The sequence below is a fragment of the Haliotis rubra genome, unplaced genomic scaffold, assembly GCF_003918875.1.
Source record: "Haliotis rubra isolate DU_JTF1 unplaced genomic scaffold, ASM391887v1 Scf174, whole genome shotgun sequence".
In the NCBI taxonomy this organism is placed as follows: Eukaryota; Metazoa; Mollusca; class Gastropoda; order Lepetellida; family Haliotidae; genus Haliotis; species Haliotis rubra.
Window position 1 is genome coordinate 304,381 of NW_025765714.1, and position 19,238 is coordinate 323,618.

General features: G+C 39.9%; 1 protein-coding gene and 1 long non-coding RNA gene across 2 annotated transcripts; both read right to left on the reverse strand.

The window, feature by feature from the left end:
- Positions 1–1,741: 1,741 nt before the first annotated feature.
- Positions 1,742–7,301, reverse strand: LOC124272884. Its single transcript, XM_046708107.1, has 3 exons — positions 2,902–7,301; positions 2,519–2,638; positions 1,742–2,446 (listed from the first exon to the last, which is right to left on the reverse strand). The coding sequence occupies exons 1-3, from the start codon at positions 7,292–7,294 to the stop codon at positions 1,854–1,856; spliced, it is 5,106 nt and encodes a 1,701-aa protein (XP_046564063.1). The 5' UTR covers positions 7,295–7,301; the 3' UTR covers positions 1,742–1,853.
- Positions 7,302–7,327: 26 nt separating this feature from the next.
- Positions 7,328–9,184, reverse strand: LOC124272885. Its single transcript, XR_006897465.1, has 2 exons — positions 9,037–9,184; positions 7,328–7,557 (listed from the first exon to the last, which is right to left on the reverse strand). It is a non-coding gene; the product is annotated as an uncharacterized LOC124272885 (long non-coding RNA).
- Positions 9,185–19,238: the final 10,054 nt, after the last annotated feature.

Below are 19,238 nucleotides of genomic sequence, written 5' to 3' on the forward strand. Positions count from 1 at the left end.
TGCACGTGCACGTCGCTCTATCCATGGAAAATGGAGGACATTACACATGCATTGATGCCTTTTAACTGCCGTTCACTGTTCAGGCACCTGTTTGAAATCGCAGCTTAAAATGATACTTTTTTGGGGTAGGGATAACTCCTACTTGAAGTACTCACTTCATGTTGTCGATGGTAATCTTACCGGACAGCATTATCGGGGGGAGATTCTGACTCCTGTAGCAGTACCATTCCTGCATACTATGCATGGCTTTTATAGTCTACAAAGCCAAAATAACTTACTTTCCGTTCTTGCGGAGACCTAATGGATACTGTGTAATGTAGGTTTCCGCTAGGTTTCAGTATCCGGAAACAGACAAGCGTTTCCGCATAGTTTACAAAACTGAAACTAACAAGTCTTAGCTTCCGCTGTTGCCTTCTTTACTGCAAGAGGACAATACTAGGCTTCACTAGATCTCCCATGACTCTGCAGAGCTCTAGTAGAGGAATGCGATTCCGCACATTGTCTTTATGAACTTAATAAGATGCATGAGAACAAGGTGCACCTGTGTCTTGGACGCGCGAGGAGGGTACACAAGTATTGAATGACCGAGTGCTTCATGTTTGTCATTTTCATTTTGGGGGGTTGGTCTATACAACTGATGTTTGCTAGTGTTGTTTGAACTTTTTGTCTGTATGTCACGATGTGTCACGTTTGTCAGCACATTAAACATGATGATGACTCTCGGTCTCAGTTCTATTATTTTTGAGAAACGTTTCTTTACATGTGCTATATATTCCATATTGGATTGAATTCGGCCATGATAGATGTGTTAGTGTGACACACTAGATGGTTGGAAATTTAAACTGCAATCCTATTTTCTGCTTCGGAAAGAAACGCGAGCTTTGACATACTAGACTGTCCTCAGTTTAGACGAATACAGCCATTATTTCCATTGATGTAACTCCCTTTGCAGTAAACGTACAAATCACTGTGTAACGCGATGTAGAATTTTCTATAGCACCCATAACTACAATTTGTGAAATGCATATAAGGTGTTACACCCATTGCCACAGTGTTATTCTTGAAACATAATGTAAAACCCAACCCACACATTCCTAGTAAGCAGTTGGATTAAAAAATGTACTCGTCATATCTGACTTGGCTATGTCATTATATGAGACTTATATTTTGATGCGTATGTGTTCTGTACCTTGTATTACACTGTTCATGTACCGATTAGGGTTACCATAACCCTGCAGCGTTCGTTTGTTCAGAAGATGTTTCTTGTTAACTTTCTGGCAATTGTTGAAATTAAACGTAAAGATGACTAAGACACGCTCTTAACAATGTCTGGAAGTTGTGGATATCTCATTCAAAATTTCCGGAACTTAATGGCTCTTATACAACTTTACCTGGTGAGCCTTGCCAATGACACTTCGAAAGACAAATTACCCGTGAAGATCCGGGTTAGAATATTGATCTTCAGTAACCCATGCTTGTCGTAAGCGGCAACTAACGGGATCGGGTGGTCAGGCTCGCTGACTTGGTTGACACATGTCATCGGTTCCCAATTGCGCAGATCGATGCTCATGCTGTTGATCACTGGATTGTCTGGTCCAGATTAAATTATTAATAGACCGCCGCCATATAGCTGGAATATTGCTGAGTGTGGCGTAAAACTATACTCGCTCACTCACTCATTCGTAACACAAATAACTTGAATGTCCACAGATAATAAAAGGCAATGACACATCTTGAATAACATTTCTTTTCTATTTATTCATTCCAAACACAATTTAGCAGCATTCACGTTTATCCTTTTTATCTTCTACTCAGTGTAAAGTTCATTTTATGCCCCATGGAATGTTCTCTGTCTAGTTTTTTCCCTTTCCTCGAGCAGAATTCTTTCTGTTTCCTCGAGCAGAATTCTTTCTGTTTCCTTGGGCAGAATTCTTTCTCTTTCCTTGGGCAGAATTCTTTCTGTTTCCTTGAGCAAAATTCTTACTGTTTCCTTGGGCAGAATTCTTTCTCTTTCCTTGGGCAGAATTCTTTCTGTTTCCTTGAGCAAAATTCTTACTGTTTCCTTGGGCAGAATTCTTTCTGTTTCCTGAAGCAGAATTCTTTCTGTTTCCTTGGACAGAATTCTTTCTGTTTCCTTCAGTAGAATTCTTTCTGTTTCCTTGAGCAGAATTCTTTCTGTTTCCTGAAGCAGAATTCTTTCTGTTTCCTTGAGCAGAATTCTTTCTGTTTCGTTGGACAGAATTCTTTCTGTTTCCTTCAGCAGAATTTTTTCTCCTTCCTTCAGCAGAATTCTTTCTGTTTCCTTCAGTAGAATTCTTTCTCTTTCCTTCAGCAGAATTCTTCCTGTTTCCTTGTGTAGAATTCTTTCTGTTTCCTGAAGCAGAATTCTTTCTGTTTCCTTGAGCAGAATTCTTTCTGTTTCGTTGGACAGAATTCTTTCTGTTTCCTGAAGCAGAATTTTTTCTCCTTCCTTCAGCAGAATTCTTTCTGTTTCCTTCAGTAGAATTCTTTCTCTTTCCTTCAGCAGAATTCTTTCTGTTTCCTTGAGCAGAATTCTTTCTGTTTCCTGAAGCAGAATTCTTTCTGTTTCTTTGAGCAGAATTCTTTCTGTTTCGTTGGACAGAATTCTTTCTGTTTCCTGAAGCAGAATTTTGTCTCCTTCCTTCAGCAGAATTCTTTCTGTTTCCTTCAGTAGAATTCTTTCTCTTTCCTTCAGCAGAATTCTTTCTCTTTCCTTCAGCAGAATTCTTCCTGTTTCCTTGAGCAGAATTCTTTCTGTTTCGTTGGACAGAATTCTTTCTGTTTCCTTCAGCAGAATTTTTCTCCTTCCTTCAGCAGAATTCTTTCTGTTTCCTTCAGTAGAATTCTTTCTCTTTCCTTCAGCAGAATTCTTCCTGTTTCCTTGTGTAGAATTCTTTCTGTTTCCTTGACCAGAATTCTTTCTGTTTCTTGAAGCAGAATTCTTTCTGTTTCTTTGAGCAGAATTCTTTCTGTTTCGTTGGACAGAATTCTTTCTGTTTCCTGAAGCAGAATTCTTTCTCTTTCCTTCAGCAGAATTCTTTCTCTTTCCTTCAGCAGAATTCCTCCTGTTTCCTTGTGTAGAATTCTTTCTGTTTCCTTGGTCAGAATTCTTTCTGTTTCCTTGTGTAGAATTCTTTCTGTTTCCTTGGACAGAATTCTTTATGTTTCCTGAAGCAGAATTCTTTCTGTTTCCTGAAGCAGAATTCTTTCTGTTTCCTTGGACAGAATTCTTTCTGTTTCCTTCAGCAGAATTCTTTCTCTTTCCTTGAGCAAAATTCTTTCTGTTTCCTTGGCCAGAATTCTTTCTGTTTCCTCGGAGTGTGTTCACGAATCTTTGGAGAAAGTTCAATCCCGAGGAGGGCCTTGTCTTGCGGCTATCTTTAGCTTTCTTACTTTTCTTCACACATGCGTCAACGTTTGATGACCCCTTGCATTCTTCTGCAATTTCCGCCCCAGCCTCAGACGACACCTTCAAATTCTTGACTTGAGATATTGTTTTAGTTCCATCCAGTAGTGCCAGTAACATCCTCCACGACCACCGTTTCCTTCTCCCCTTCTCTGAATTCATCTGCCTCAACTTTTTCTTACCTATGGTCTTTTTTACTTGCGTTATTGTTTTCTTTCCTTTCAGAATTGTTTGCAACATCTTCCAAGCCCAGGTTGTCTTTACCCCATCATTTATCTTTTCCATTTCCTTCTTACAGCCCTCACTATCCGCAACACCCTTGCATTCCTCTTCTTCCAATTTCTCCAAATGAACTGCTTCTTCCACTTTCTTTTCTACGCTGACTTTCTCACCATTCTGTGACAGCAACTTTTTAAACCTTTCATCTCCTAACTTCTCCCGAACCTGTGATACTGTTTTGCTTCCTTCCAGGAGTGCCAGCAACATCCTCCACGCCCACCTTTTCCCTTTTCCCTTTTCTGACTTCATCTGCCTCAACTTTTGCTTGCCTATGGTCTCCTTTACTTGCACTATTGTTTTCGTTCCTTTCAGAATTGCTAACAACATCTTCCATGCCCACGTTGTCTTTTTCCCATCATTTATTTCCTCCATCTCCTTCTTACAAGCCTCACTGTCTGCAACACCCTTGCATTCCTCTTCTTCCAATTTCTCCAAATGATCTGCTTCTTCCACTGTTTTTTCTTCATTAACTTCCTCACCATCCTCCGACTGCAACTTCTTTAACTTTTGCTTTTTAACAGTCTCCCTAACCTGTGATATTGTTTTCCGTCCTTCCAGAAGTGCCAGCAACATCCGCCATGCCCATCTTTTCCCTTTTCTCTTTTCTGACTTCATCTGCCTCAACTTTTGCTTACCTATGGTCTCCTTTACTTGTGCTATTGATTTTGTTCCTTTCAGGATTGCTTGCAACATCTTCCATGCCCACGTTGTCTTTTTCCCATCATTTATTTCCTCCATCTCCTTCTTACAAGCCTCACTGTCCGCAACACCCTTGCATTCCTCTTCTTCCAATTTCTCCAAATGATCTGCTTCTTCCACTGTTTTTTCTTCATTAACTTCCTCACCATCCTTCGACTGCAACTTCTTTGACTTTTGCTTTTTAACGGTCTCCCTAACCTGTGCTATTGTTTTGCTTCCTTCCAGGAGTGCCAGCAACATCCTCCACGCCCATCTTTTCCCTTTTCCCTTTTCTGACTTCATCTGCCTCAACTTTTGCTTACCTATGGTCTTCTTTACTTGTGCTATTGATTTCGTTCCTTTCAGGATTGCTTGCAACATTTTCCATGCCCACGTTGTCTTTTTCCCATCATTTATTTCCTCCATCTTCTTCTTACAAGCCTCACTGTCCGCAACACCCTTGCATTCCTCTTCTTCCAATTTCTCCAAATGATCTGCTTCTTCCACTGTCCTTTCTTCATTAACTTCCTCACCATTCTGCGACTGCAACTTCTTTAACTTTTGCTTTTCAATAGCCTCTCTAACCTGTGATTCTGTTTTCAGTCCTTCCAGGAGTGCCAGCAACATCCTCCATGCCCAATGTGTCCCTTTTCTCTTTTCTGACTTCATCTGCCTCAACTTTTGTTTACCTATTGTCTCCTTTACTTGTGCTATTGATTTCGTTCCTTTCAGGATCGTTTGCAACATCTTCCATGCCCATGTTGTCTTTTTCCCACCATTTATTTTCTCCATCTTCTTCTTACAGGCCCCACTATCTGCAACACCTTTGCACTCTTCTTCTTCCAACTTCGCCAGAAGTTCTGCTTCTTCTGCTACCTTTTCTTCTATAACCTTTTGCTTTTTGATGGCCTCTCTGACCTCTGGTATTGTTTTGGTTCCTTCAAGGAGTGCAAACAACAACCTCCAGTCCCACTTCTTCCCTTCTCTCTTTTCTGACTTCATCTGTCTCAACTTTTGTTTACCTATGGTCTTTTTCACTTGCACTATTGTTTTCGTTCCTTTCAGGATTGCTTGCAACATTTTCCATGCCCAGGTTGTCTTTTTCCCATCGTTTATCTTTTCCATCTTCATCTTGCAGGCCTCACTATCTGCAACACCCTTGCATTCCTCTTTTTCCAATTTTTCCAAATGATCTGCTTCTTCCACTGTCCTTTCTTCATTAACTTCCTCACCATCCTTCGACTGCAACTTCTTCAACTTTTGCTTTTTAATGGTCTCCCTAACCTGTGATACTGTTTTCCGTCCTTCCAGAAGTGCCAGCAACATCCTCCGCGCCCATCTTTTCCCTTTTCTCTTTTCTGACTTCATCTGCCTCAACTTTTGCTTACCTATGGTCTTCTTTATTTGTGCTATTGATTTTGTTCCTTTCAGGATTGCTTGCAACATCTTCCAAGCCCAGGTTGTCTTTTCCCCATCATTTATCTTTTCCATTTCCTTCTTACAGCCCTCACTATCTGCAACACCCTTGCATTCCTCTTCTTCCAATTTCTCCAAATGATCTGCTTCTTCCACTGTCTTTTCTTCATTAACTTCCCCACTATTCTGCGACTGCAACTTTTTTAATTTTTGCTGTCCTAACTTCTCCCTAACCTGTCCTATTGTTTTGCTTCCTTCCAGGAGTGCCAGCAACATCTTCCACGCCCACCTTTTCTTTCTTCCCTTTTGTGACTTCATCCTCCTCAACTTTTGCTTACCAATGGTCTCTTTAACTTGTGCTATTGATTTCCTTCCTTTCAGGATTGCTTGCAACATCTTCCATGCCCACGTTGTCTTTTTCCCATCATTTATTTTTCCCATCTCCTTTTCACATGCTTTAGTATCTGAAACACCCTTGCACACTTCTTTTTCCAATTTCTCCAAATGATCTGCTTCTTCCACTGTTTTTTCTTCATTAACTTCCTCACCATTCTGCGACTGCAACTTCTTTAACTTTTGCTTTTTAATGATATCCCTAACCTGTGATATTGTTTTGGTTCCTTCCAGAAGTGCCAGCAACATCCTCCATGCCCACCTTTTCCTTCTTCCCTTTTCTGACTTCATCTGTCTCAACTTTTGCTTGCCTATGGTCTTTTTTACTTGCACTATTGTTTTCTTTCCGTTCAGGATTGCTTGCAACATTTTCCATGCCCAGGTTGTCTTTTTCCCATCGTTTATTTTTTCCATCTTCTTTTTACAGCCCTCATTATCTGAAACACCCTTGCATTCCTCTTTTTCCAATTTTTCCAGATGATCTGCTTCTTCCACTGTCTTTTCTTCATTAACTTCCTCGCCATCCTCCGACTGCAACTTCTTTAATTTTTGCTTTATAATGGCCTCCCTAACCTGTGCTATTGTTTTCCGTCCTTCCAGAAGTGCCAGCAACATCCTCCACGCCCACCTTTTCCCTTTTCTCTTTTCCGACTTCATCTGCCTCAACTTTTGCTTACCTATAGTCTCCTTTACTTGCACTATTGATTTTGTTCCTTTCAGGATTGCTTGTAACATCTTCCATGCCCACGTTGTCTTTTTCCCATCGTTTATCTTTTCCATTACCTTCTTACAGGCCTGACTATCTGCAACACCCCTACATTCCTCTTCCTCCAATTTTTCCAGATGATTTGCTTCTTCCACTGTTTTTTCTTCATTAACTTCCTCACCATCTTTCGACTGCAACTTCTTTAACTTTTGCTTTTTGATGGTCTCCCTAACCTGTGCTATTGTTTTCCGTCCTTCCAGAAGTGCCAGCAACTTCCTCCATGCCCACCTTTTCCCTTTTCCCTTTTTTGACTTCATCTGCCTCAATTTTTGCTTACCTATGCTCTCCTTTACTTGCCCGATTGATGTCTTTCCTTTCAGGATTGCTTGCAACATCTTCCAAGCCCAGGTTGTTTCTTTTCTTTTCTCTTTTACCAGATCCTTAGTTTTCTTTGGCCTCTTGTTCTGCAATTGCCTGTCCCTAAACATTTTTCTGAGTTTCAGAATCCTCTGCTGCCACTTTGTCTTTCTTGCCTTCCACTTTGCTTTTAATTTTTGTTTCCAAGCTTTATTTGATATTTTCTGAATCCTTTCTTTTTCTGTCGTGTCTGTACAGCCATTTATGTCTAACGCCCCTGCACACATCTCCTCTGACCATTCTGTAACATATGAAGGCAAGAAAAAACTGGTAACAAGTTGGTATGTGTTATTTTTTCATTCCCATTACTTAGGATCCAATACAGACAATTCCACAACAGACCTCACAAATATAATCACCCGCTGTCGTCCTACAGGCGTAACATGTCAAATCGCAAAAACGTGTAGGTAACAATGCTATTTCAGGAAAAAAGCCATTGCAAAAGATCATGAGAAAGAGAATGGTCCTTCCCATATGATGGATCTCACTGAGCAATACTCATCTAAATTCATCTACATGAAAAAGTACAAACCATAATGTAAGTTAACATTTTCATAATGATTTTGAAAAGGTTGCTATCTTTGTTAGCACACGCGATTTTAACATAACACGGGTACACTTTCGGTCAAAAGCTTGTCCCTCCGAAATGCATCTGTCACGGGGTTTTCAAACTGTTCAGGGGGAAAAGCTACACAAAAAGCACTCCTGAAAGCTAGCTGTGGTTTATCCCATTCATATGCACTAAAGACATTCGCAGACATTTCAATCTATGCAGAGTGTCAACAGGCGGCTGTGGTTGTGCTTTCAAGAGTGGGGACCCATTGCATATTATGATTGCGGATGTTATCTGGTATTCGTCTTTTGTCCATGTCCAAACTGAGACAGAATGTGTGATCCTGTGATAAGGTTGATCACCAACTTCTTGTCTAATCATATTTACAAGGACTGCTCCGATTTTTATCTGCCTTTATGAAGAACTTCATTTAAACTATATTTTCGTGTTCAAAAAGATTATACATCTGACAAAGAAACCTAAACACAATCGTACGTGTATATGTCTATATAAGAAAGGTGCGCCCGCTTTCAATCTCCTTCAATGAAATCAATTCTGCTGCGCCGTAACATACATCATAAACATTTGTCTGTCATTTAGAACATGGGCCCAATGCAATTTTACAGACTGAACTTGATGCATGGATGTTTTGTTCATACATGTACTTCCTGGAGGACCTGTGAATATTCGGGTTAGAATTGGCCTTCTGTAACCCATGCTTATCGTAAGAGGCGACTAACGGGATCGGATGGTCAGGCTCGCTGACTTGGTTGACACATGTCATCGTATCGCAGTTGCGTAGATCAATGCTCATGTTGCTGATCATTGGATTATCTGGTCCATATTCGATTATTTACAGACCGCCGCCATATAGCTGGAATATTGCTGAGTGCGGCGTAGAAATAAACCCACTCACTTCCAGGAGATTCCGGGATTCAACTGCACTGCATAACCCATGCTTGTCTTGGTCAGAATGAACACTTGGCTGAATGTATGTTCTTACAAAACGGCTGCTTGAGAAGTTGCTAATACTATCAACCACTGATCTCGGTTTCCCAGTCTGGAGTATTTAAATCCTGCCCAGTTATGGCTGGAATAAGATTTACTGTAATGCACTGTAACAAATAGCTTAAATGTTGCCCTGAATCTGACTAATAAAACGCTAACCTTCAGTTAATGGTTTCCTAGCGATTTCAACGTCAATATATACAACCGGTTGTTGAACCGTGCCCTCATCAGCTGCAAGACCTTCGTCAATCACAGATGTTAAAGTCACCAGTAATAGCAGGCACACGGAAATCACGTTTAGCAACATCACGCACTGAAATAAAAGGAACCAGATCACATAACATGCATCAAACAAATACTATGTCAAGATCCGTATACTTGAATTTTATACTGTAACATTTTAGAGGTCATTTTGATGGTCATCAGTTGAAGGTCACTGTAATATCAAGGGTCAAGGTCGGAAAATACGGAAAATCACACTGACAATCTACCAGTTGTTAGCTACTAATATGTGTTCACAGGCTGATGATGGAAAGCTGCATGTGGGAACTATCCTATCAGAGTTTGAAGACAAATGAAGTAAAAACGACTTGATTTCCTCCCAACAATGGATCAGCTATCGCATTCGCGCACGTCTGTGTGTGTCTGTCTGTGAGCGTCGGCGTATGTTTGTGATTGTGTGTATGACTGAAACTATTTCCAGGACAAACGTCCCTGGGCACCCTCTGAAAATTAAGTGATCGAAAAAAAAACATAGAGCCTCGGGGCCATTTCTGCATTCGTAAGAACCTATAACCGTCACAGGCAATATGGATAGCGTCCTTGTACAGGCAAAACTTTCACATGATTTTGAATGATGTCTTTCTTTCCTTGTTATGTCATTGTCTAATGCGGCACTCATAATCGAATCTGGTCAAGTCAACCATTGATGTATTTCAAAACCAAGATCTAACGTCACCCAGGTATGATGACACTATTTAAGTAATTGACCGTAACCACATCATACAAACAAACGTCTCCTCCAAATGTAGAATGCGGGGGACACAGAATCCTCATTGTGATGGATTTCGAATAATCTGTGGAGGCGTTTAAATGATTATTGTGAGGGTTTCGTAATACCATAGTGAGGCTTTTTCATGATCATTCCGAGATTCATAGTGACGATTTTGCATACGAGTTATCAAGAGCATTTGTACCTTCCATTCAATGTGAAAATGCCAATTATCAGAGAACATCATGGAATTTTAGGGATACAAACGATTTCATAATACCCAAACAGACATGATATATTTTCTAAGCAACTGCTACAACTCTCAACCACTGTTGATCACAGCCTCAATACCCATCATACATAAAAGTGTGTACTTACTTTGCAGGGAGATCCATGAAGGTTTGACAATGAGTGGCTAGGTGGCTAGTTTCAGGCTTTGTGATAACTTCTTTCAGCCAATCAAAAAATATGCAGGTGGTGCAGTCACTCCTGGAACCTTAAACGCATGTAATTATTATCCGCAAGAGGAATAAGCATGGCGATGTGTGACTGTTGTGTTATTCATGATCACATATGTATGATGATCTTTTGGTATGTATTATAGTATGAGGTTAACGAAAGTGGACTTGCATAGAATACAGACGTTTTGCGATGATATTGTGTCTACAGAATCGTTACTGAGAAGCCGTAAAATTTAATTGTTTTATGCAATTTTAAAACTTAACACCTTCGGGTAAAAGTGCTTCAGGGGCCATTTATAACTGATGCTGCCATTCTGGAGGTCATCATGTGACAGCATTGTATTTGACAACCTATCGTTAAATCAGCATGATGCATTGTCATTTAGGCTTCAAAATAAGATTTTACTGCAGTGTGAGATTTATGCCCAGGTGGTAAAATACTTAATGTTTAGTTGAGAAAAATAGAACATCTTTCATTTATGGTTTGAATGCTATATATGATAATCCTCTGTATTAGGAGATGCATGTGAAGTAGTACTTTATACGCATATCGTACAATGGTGGTGAAATGCGTCATCCCTTTCTCTGTCTTCAAAATTGGATGTGTTTGGCAAGAAGGCAACTGCATTATTATCAGTTCAAGTTGTATGATTCAAATTGATCTTTCGTAAACACGATTAACAACGGATTTCACGTCAGAAAAGTTGTTACGCACCATAGCAACTCACATAACATCAAATTCGACCGCCGAAAATGTAATATCTAATCGAGTCTATTCAGACGAAAATGACTGAAGGTGTTCGCAGGCTGTTGTAATGACCCTGACCGTTTCGCGTTTTCTGTATAACCGACAATAGACAGTGTGCGCCTCATACAGAGTTACAGCAACTGTTTTTGCTTATATTAACCGTTGCATCTTTCCATACATTTTCATGAGGACATAATAATATGTACGTGCATCATGTGCACGAACAATTTGTTTGCGTGTTTCTAAGAAGAATGACACTGAAATACTGATAATTGATTAGTTATTTGGTATTTATCCAAACACCTTTTTTGACTGCTTACTACACTTTCCAGTTATCCAGACATTATCGATAGCAGGGGAATGATAATGGCTTGCCGGTCGTCTATGACTCGAGTTGAAAAGGCATACATGTTTGGTTATATGTCTCAAAAGACAAAACTGTTGACAGATGTTTCCAGCCCTGGTGGTCGTGCCATAGTTTACGGGGCATCTAGGTGAAGGTTTTAGAGACACTTTAGTTACTCTTTAGAGTCTGGGGACGGAAGTATAATGTTTATTTGTTTGTCGTTCAACGCCACACTCAGCTATATTCCAGCTATATGGCATAGGTCTGTAAATAATGTGGGGCATGATGTGGGGAGCCATATCCTACACAGGTAGATCAGACCGAGCTGGTGGTGGTTCAACGCAATCTTACAGCGAATCGCTACATCGAACAAATCCTGCGATCTCACCTCCCACTTTTTAACCGCCCTAGGGAGCTGTTTCAACACGACAACGCTCGACCCCTCACAGGTCGTGTAACAGGTGCCTATGCAAACGTCAATATCCTTTCATGGCCTTCCAAATCGCTTGATCTGAACCCGATCGAGCATCTATGGGACGAACTTGATCGACGCGTCGTAAATGTCACCACCGTCCTCAGACACTTGTAAAACTTGCAATCGCGTTGCAGGAGGAATGGCGAAGAATCCCCCAAGCAGACATCCGACGACATGTGCAATCTCTTCCAAGGCGGTGTCGAGCAGTGACGGCTTCAAGGGGTGGTGTCACCAGGTACTGACCTGAGCGCCCTCCTGAGTCCACACATGTGCAGTGAGTGAACTGAATTAATGCTCATAATGATAACAATACATAAGTTCATCCGTGTGTCGAATTCCCTTCATCTATGTTCAAGCTTAATCGTCTTATGTACAGTTAAATACGTTTAATACACTTCCTTATTTTTGGTATATGTGTGTCTTTTCTTGAAGAGTATATATAGTGTTCTCGTGCCTTTTACGAATCAGTTGCATGTAGCCAGATGACAACCCCAATCTACCTAGTTCAGCATTATCCTTGCTGTGACCAGAGCCTTCTGCGACTGCAATGATGATGAGACATATATTTGTGACTTTGCGTTGCGTTTGTTTTAAACATATTTTATTCACAGAGAAAAGGATTAGGAACAAGTTCTCCAACTTAGAATGCCCTCTCCTTGGTATGTACATAGGTAATTTAGATTCCCGCAAATAAAGATGACAGATAGTGGACAAGAAAGTATAATATAACTAACACGAGATAGAGCTTATACAGAATGATATCAAAATACTATACAAATCGTTTTGTCTCACTAATGAACGATTGCACTAACTTAAAAACATTTGTATTTTCACATGATGATAGGTCTGCACTTCCTTCTAACAAAAGTTTAAGGTCAACTGAAATACCTGCGTTTGGAAGAGACCAGTGTGTTCAGGCTGGTTTAGAAATACCCTCCTCCCAAATTCTGAAATGACGATGAATATAGAGAACAAAAAGGTTCGACACACATTATGTCCAGAACAAAGTATCCAAAAACAGCTTTTATACTGTGTTTTACTGTTACAATGAACATTATTATCATACGTATAATTATACACAAGCTGAGCGAGCAAGGTTTTACGCCGTTTTTGACGCAGCAATATTCCAGCAATATCACGGCGGGGGACACCAGAAATGGACTTCACACATTGTACCTATGTCGGGAACCCAACCAGGAAATGCTCAATTAGTGATATTAGTGAAATGATTTCCTGCACAGATAAATTCTGAACTTGATAAAGTTTCACCAATGATGAATTGTTTAAGGAGTTACAAATACCGATTATCAAGAAAAACACTATTCGTTATGTATAAATCCTTTATTCTGCCATTATTTGATTATTGTAGTATTACATGTATATGGGATAATTGTACAGTTAGCCAGGCATCAATGCTTGAAACACCACAGTTTGATGCACTAGAACAATATGTGGGGCGACAAGGGGAACAAGTCATAATAAATTATATTCAGAAACTGGTCTCTTTCCTCTGGTAGAAAGAAGGCCCATTAAGAAATTAACTATCACTAAATTGCTAAATCATTTTCACCCAGTACTATTGGACTTTGGAATTCTTTGCTTGAAGAACTCCGACTTAAACAATCACCAGGTGAATTCAAGAATAAGATTACATCATATTGTAATACTTCATTTGGGTTTGATATCAACATTGGAAACAGGTTCTGTCAAATAATCGACTGCAGACTCAGATTAAAATGCAGCGATTTAAATGCCCATAAAGTAAGTAGATTTATATCCGATAACTCATCATGTACTTGTTGTGCTGTCTTTGAGGACACCCCTCATTATCTTTTTATATGTCCTAACTATGATGCTATAAGAAACGATTATTTAATATTTCAAACATGAATATTACATAAATGACGCTCTATATGGTAACCAAGAATTACCTAGATCTATAAATCATGATATTATCAAATCAGTACATAACTTTATTATAACTTCAAGAAGATTTAATCAATCTTAAGTTTTCATCGGGCCCTTTGCAGAATAAATATGCTTAAACCGAATTTTCATATTACAAACAAACGCGCACACACTTGCATACTTCTTAAATCGTGTCGCATTGTAGATATAGACTATAACCCTTAACCAAAGGCTCACGCTTCAGTGGCTAATGCTAATTACCTGGCTCGCATCTCTCACCTAGCCATAGTGCAATGTTGTCTTAGCAAGACCTTTTCTGGTTAGACTCTGGTTAAGTGAGAGGGAACCCCCGTGTCTTCAGCGTGACAAGCGGACACTTTAACCATTAGGCTACCCCACCACCCCTACACAAGCTGAATGTGAACAAAGTTCTATTAGCGCGAACATAGTTTTGAAATATGTTTGTACATAGATTATGTTTTATTATTGGTATTTGAGATTATCAACTGAGAATGTTAGTGGCTGTAGCCTCAAAGGGGGTTAAAGTACTATATAATTCTTGTCCTCCTGCGAGGATACGTAAGCCCCATAACCTTTAAAGTACTTTTCAACCTACCAGAATTATTAAACTAAGCATTTGTGAGATTTTAAGTTGTAACTTTCCTACAATCGCCAGCGGCTGAGGGGATGGTATAAATCCAGCTAGGGTCCATGCAGGTAGCAAAGGTACTGTAAGTCCCCATGGTCCCTAGTATGGTGATTTACCTTTAGTTGTTGGCAATCTATAGCCCGTTTCTAATTTGAAATCCAGTTTTAGAGATAGATACTAGTTTTATTTTTTGTGTCTGTGATATTCTAGTTGGTTTTACTGTCCTTGGTTGACAGGCTTTTAGTGATTTACATGTATTTATGATGAAGTTAAAAACCAGTTTTAGCCACGATATGGCTGATAAAATGCCAATGTGACTTTAAATTGTAACTCACTCACTCACTCATGGTGTATATTTATGTTTGTTCTTAAAGTCTACAATAGTCTCTCATAACCCACATTTATTCTGTATTATAGCTTATATGTGTCCGTATTTTACATGTGAAGTGAATCTCAAAGCAATAATATGTCTGTCTGTCTATTAGCGGTCAACATAATTATATAGGAGTGCTTGACTTTGTCCAGGTATATATATCAACGAGTCAATATCACTTTAAAACGCCGGGGCTTTTCCAGGAGTTTTGAATGTTTATCAGCTCGTGTTCATATAATTGATATCAACATTCCCGAAGGTGTAAGTCCATTTATCAACCAAATTAATGTTTTCACCTTTTGAAGTTTGTGATGACTGACGTACTGAGAGTAAACAGTACATCTAACCAGCTTCAGGGAGATACTTTCTATACAACTGTCTCCGTCACAGTGGGGTGCTCTCTCAGGCGATATATTATGCTAAAACAAGTTTTGGATGATAAAATGCATATGATGATCGCGATACGGTGTATCATTAACCAAGAAAGTATAATTTATGATTTGAAATCAACACTATGTAATAGCACGATGTGCCAGATGTAAGTGTAGATAAGTATTATGTATTATTCAATATTCACTTATTTGTCGGTATTAAGTCACGAGTATGTATGTCGTATCCATAAATGCGTTGCACTAATGATTACATATTTTCTGATGAAAATGCAGAAGTTCGATAATGCAGCAGGGCTTGGCCATTCCTCATGAATCCTTGTCTTGTCAGCTTGCCTGTTAAACTCTTTAGTCGCGTAGACAATGTACGTAATCTCACACGGGAATAGAAAATTTAATGGCTGTTTTATTGGCGCTCATGATCAATATGGGTCAGAGGGTGTACATATTAAATTTGAAGAAAATAAGTCCCATGAACTATGCGACCCTGGACGTGCTCTGAGTTGAGAGGGGAAAATCGAAGATAATCATTTAACGGATCCGGCCCCTAGGTGCCGCAAATCGCTGTACAGGATTGCCTCCAAAGCGTGTGCCGGAGATCCTGATTAGATCCTGGATGCTGCTTCATGGTTTGTCAGAGCCCTACTTGAGGTTTTCACCAATCTGTCAAACTTCTAAGCAAGGTGTAAAATAGCAAACATACATTTCAAAGCTTCGTTAGAGTTAGTGAGTGGGTTAGTTTAGTTTAACGCCGCTTTTAGCAATATTCCAGCAATATCGCGGCGGGGGACACTACATATGGGCTTCATGCATTGGTCCCATGTGGGGAATCGAACCCGTGACTTCTGCGTGACTTGTGAACTCTTCTACTTTCACGCTGCCCCACATCCTGCGTTAGACAAAACGTACTACTGTATGTACATCCATGTGTCCGTTTATCATGCTCTGTTCATTAAAGATGTGTTTTCATCCACATGAAGTATATTCCAAGTCTTACATTGCTGACAGCTGGCCCTCACTCCCCAGTATGCACGCCGGAAAATATGTGTGTGGTCGTCAGGTTTGGTCACTGGTAGGTAGCCTGAGGTCCAAATAGCCATGCTGCGTCGCCGGTGTCAACACATAGACCCGTGAAGATCCGGGTTATAATTGATCTTCAGTAACCTATGCTTGTCGTAAGAGGCGACTAACGGGATCGGGTGGTTAGGCTCACTGACTTGGCTGACACATGTCATCGTTTCCCAATTTCGTAGATCCATGCTGTTGATCACTAGATTGTCTGGTCCATACACGATTATTTATAGACCACCGCCATATGGCTGGAATACTGCTGAGCGCGACGTTAAACTCCAAAAACAACACCAGAAAGTGAACACAAACGTCGATTGCGGTAAGACAGTACCAGTAATTGCCAGATTGATCTCAGCTGGATGTTACTATTAGTTTGTTAGTTATTAATGCTGCACTCAGCTATGTTACAGCTCCATGACTGCGGCTTGTAAAACATCGAGTCAACCAGATAATCCTGTGATTGACATCATGAACATCGATTGGGATACGGTGACACTGTTTATCCAAGTCACGAGCCTGACCACCCGATCCCATCAGTTTCCTGTTATGACAAACAGTGGTTGCTGAAGATCAATTCTAACCTGGATCTTCACAGGGACCAGATGTTGTTCATGTGGATTTTCCCCTATTTTACCGTAATATGTCATGAAATTAGATATTACAGCTCGATCTTTAGGGGCGGTGGGGTAGCGTAGTGGTTAAAGCGTTCGCTCATCAAGCCAAAGGCCCGGTTCGGTTCCCCACACGGGTACAAAGTGTGAAGCTCATTTCTGGTGTCCCCCGTCATGATATTGCTTGAATATGGGTAAAATCGGCGTAAAGCCATACTCACTCTCGATCTTTATATGAACGGATGATTCTATCTTGCGCTGCTGCTTCATAAGTAAACCCAGTAAATGGTTTAGTTACAGATGTACTTACTGCGGATATGAACATCTAAATCACAGACAAAATGTGACTAAAAGTAATAATCGTTTAATTAAATTCCTTGACATGTGATCGGCAGAAACCTGCTTCAATTTCAATCAATTATTACATACCATGACAACTAAACTACATTATATTGCTTATGCATTATATGATCAAATTACATACCAAAATCGGAGTTCAGTACGTTTTGATGAGATGTTTACAAATAAACTTTGCACACATGCATTGATATCGGAACAACCACTCTCTGAATTGCGATGTGAAGTAACAAGGAAAGGGGAGATAACTGTATCCAACACGAAAGTTTCCAGTGTTAAAGCTCCAATCTTTATGTTGTTTTGCTAGGCCATATTACAAAATGTCTTCACTCAACTAACATTTCTGAATACAAAGAGGACATCTTTCAGTTTAAAGTCTGTGGATATGAGTGATTTTATGCAAGTCTCATGTGCTGATATATATGTTTGTTAATATACTATTTAAAAAAGAAACGCATAACCCAGAAATCTGTATAGAAAATGGTGTTTTTCAAACATGTATAACTCGTCCCAAAATAAACTTAAGTACATGAATTTTCACATCAGTTTAGAAGAAGGAAATGTCCATACAACTAAGTGGATAATTTTAGATAACGGAGACGCTGAGCGCGATGGTGACGACGTAGCACGGTACCGACGTCGGAGATCCTGGCTCTTAGTCCAATCTCTCTCAACCTGTTCCCTACAGTTTGACCGGATATCCCCCTAAGTCCAGGCACCCTGGCTGCTTTGTTCTCACCTGTGGCAGTACGATCACGCAAATGAAGTACCCGGATGTACCGATCTTGGGCTACAATGGTGACTCGAGGTCTTCCTGTACGGGGACGGCCATTTGTTATACCTGTTTGGTTGAAACGAGCTGCAAGCCGTGATATTGTGCTCAGACTAACATTCAGACGCCAACAGAAGATTGGTAATCTCCAGTGTGCATTCTGTCAATGGCGATGTTCCGTGTCGCAGCGTGAAGACGTGACGCAGTAATTTGACCTTGAAACTCCTTCAAATGGAATGCCGATTTCCGGAAGTAATCTGGATTTTTATAGCCAGACAGTGCATGCTCTTTGCTGCACAATTTCAACTGGAAGGTGATTTCTGTTGCGTTGTGGCGATGCCTTTTTTAATCCTTGTAATAAATCTCATCAAAATCAACATTTTCAGGTAATGTCGATTTTTTACTTGTGCAATCGTGTAAAATCATGTTATCAACATTTTTGTTACTTATTTTGACGATTGTTTGAACACAATAGGTAACTAATTAATTTCTAAAAATACAAAACGCCTATGCGTTGCTTTTTTGTGACAACCATTATTGGCATGAGTATATAAGCCCAAAGTGATTTCCATTGCCAAAAAGTGTATGGATAAAACCATTTTCCATTTCTTAAATTCATTTAACTGGAAACGAAAAAGACGCATCACTACCTCACAACAGCGATGTGCATTGTCATCGTTAGCGTGCATTCATGTTCTGGCAGATATATAACTCTTGGTAATATTGAACACTATATTCAAAGGAACATGAACACAGAAAGCTGTTAACATAATCGTCACATCTGATAATAGTAGGCTTAGCCCATAAATAAACATGAACATCGAAGCTATCCGTTTCAGGATATTAATATCAACATATCATTGACAAGATACTTCCCTAATCACAAATTCTTTCAACTAGCCATCCCGTGATGTTAACTTCAAATAGTATGAAAAATGATTACAATACAACGCTTGGTATATTCCTCAAATCAGTTTTCCGTTTCCTGTCAGTCTGTCCCTTGCAACAACACTTCCGACAGATCCATACAACAGCAATAGTAACCCATACATCAGCATAGATATAACTAACAAAGCTAACAGAGGGAGGCCGCATGTGGTCTCCTCCGTACTTCAGAACATGTTCTACAGCTGATGCTACACGATCAGCAGGCTTTTCTGGTCTGTCACGTAGGAGGCTTGACATCCTCTTCATGTTCTGGCGGATAACT

What these genes read in the sequence shown, in the direction of transcription:
- LOC124272884 (XM_046708107.1), bottom strand. Translation starts at nt 7,294, where the DNA reads ATGTTGCAAGCAATCCTGAAAGGAAAGACATCAATCGGGCAAGTAAAG. An exon ending in CAGAAAGAATTCTACACAAG is followed by an intron (nt 2,639 to 2,901) that starts GAAACAGGAAGA and finishes ATTCTGCTTCAG; the next exon opens with GAAACAGAAAGAATTCTGTC. An exon ending in CAGAAAGAATTCTGCTGAAG is followed by an intron (nt 2,447 to 2,518) that starts GAAAGAGAAAGA and finishes ATTCTGCTTCAG; the next exon opens with GAAACAGAAAGAATTCTGTC.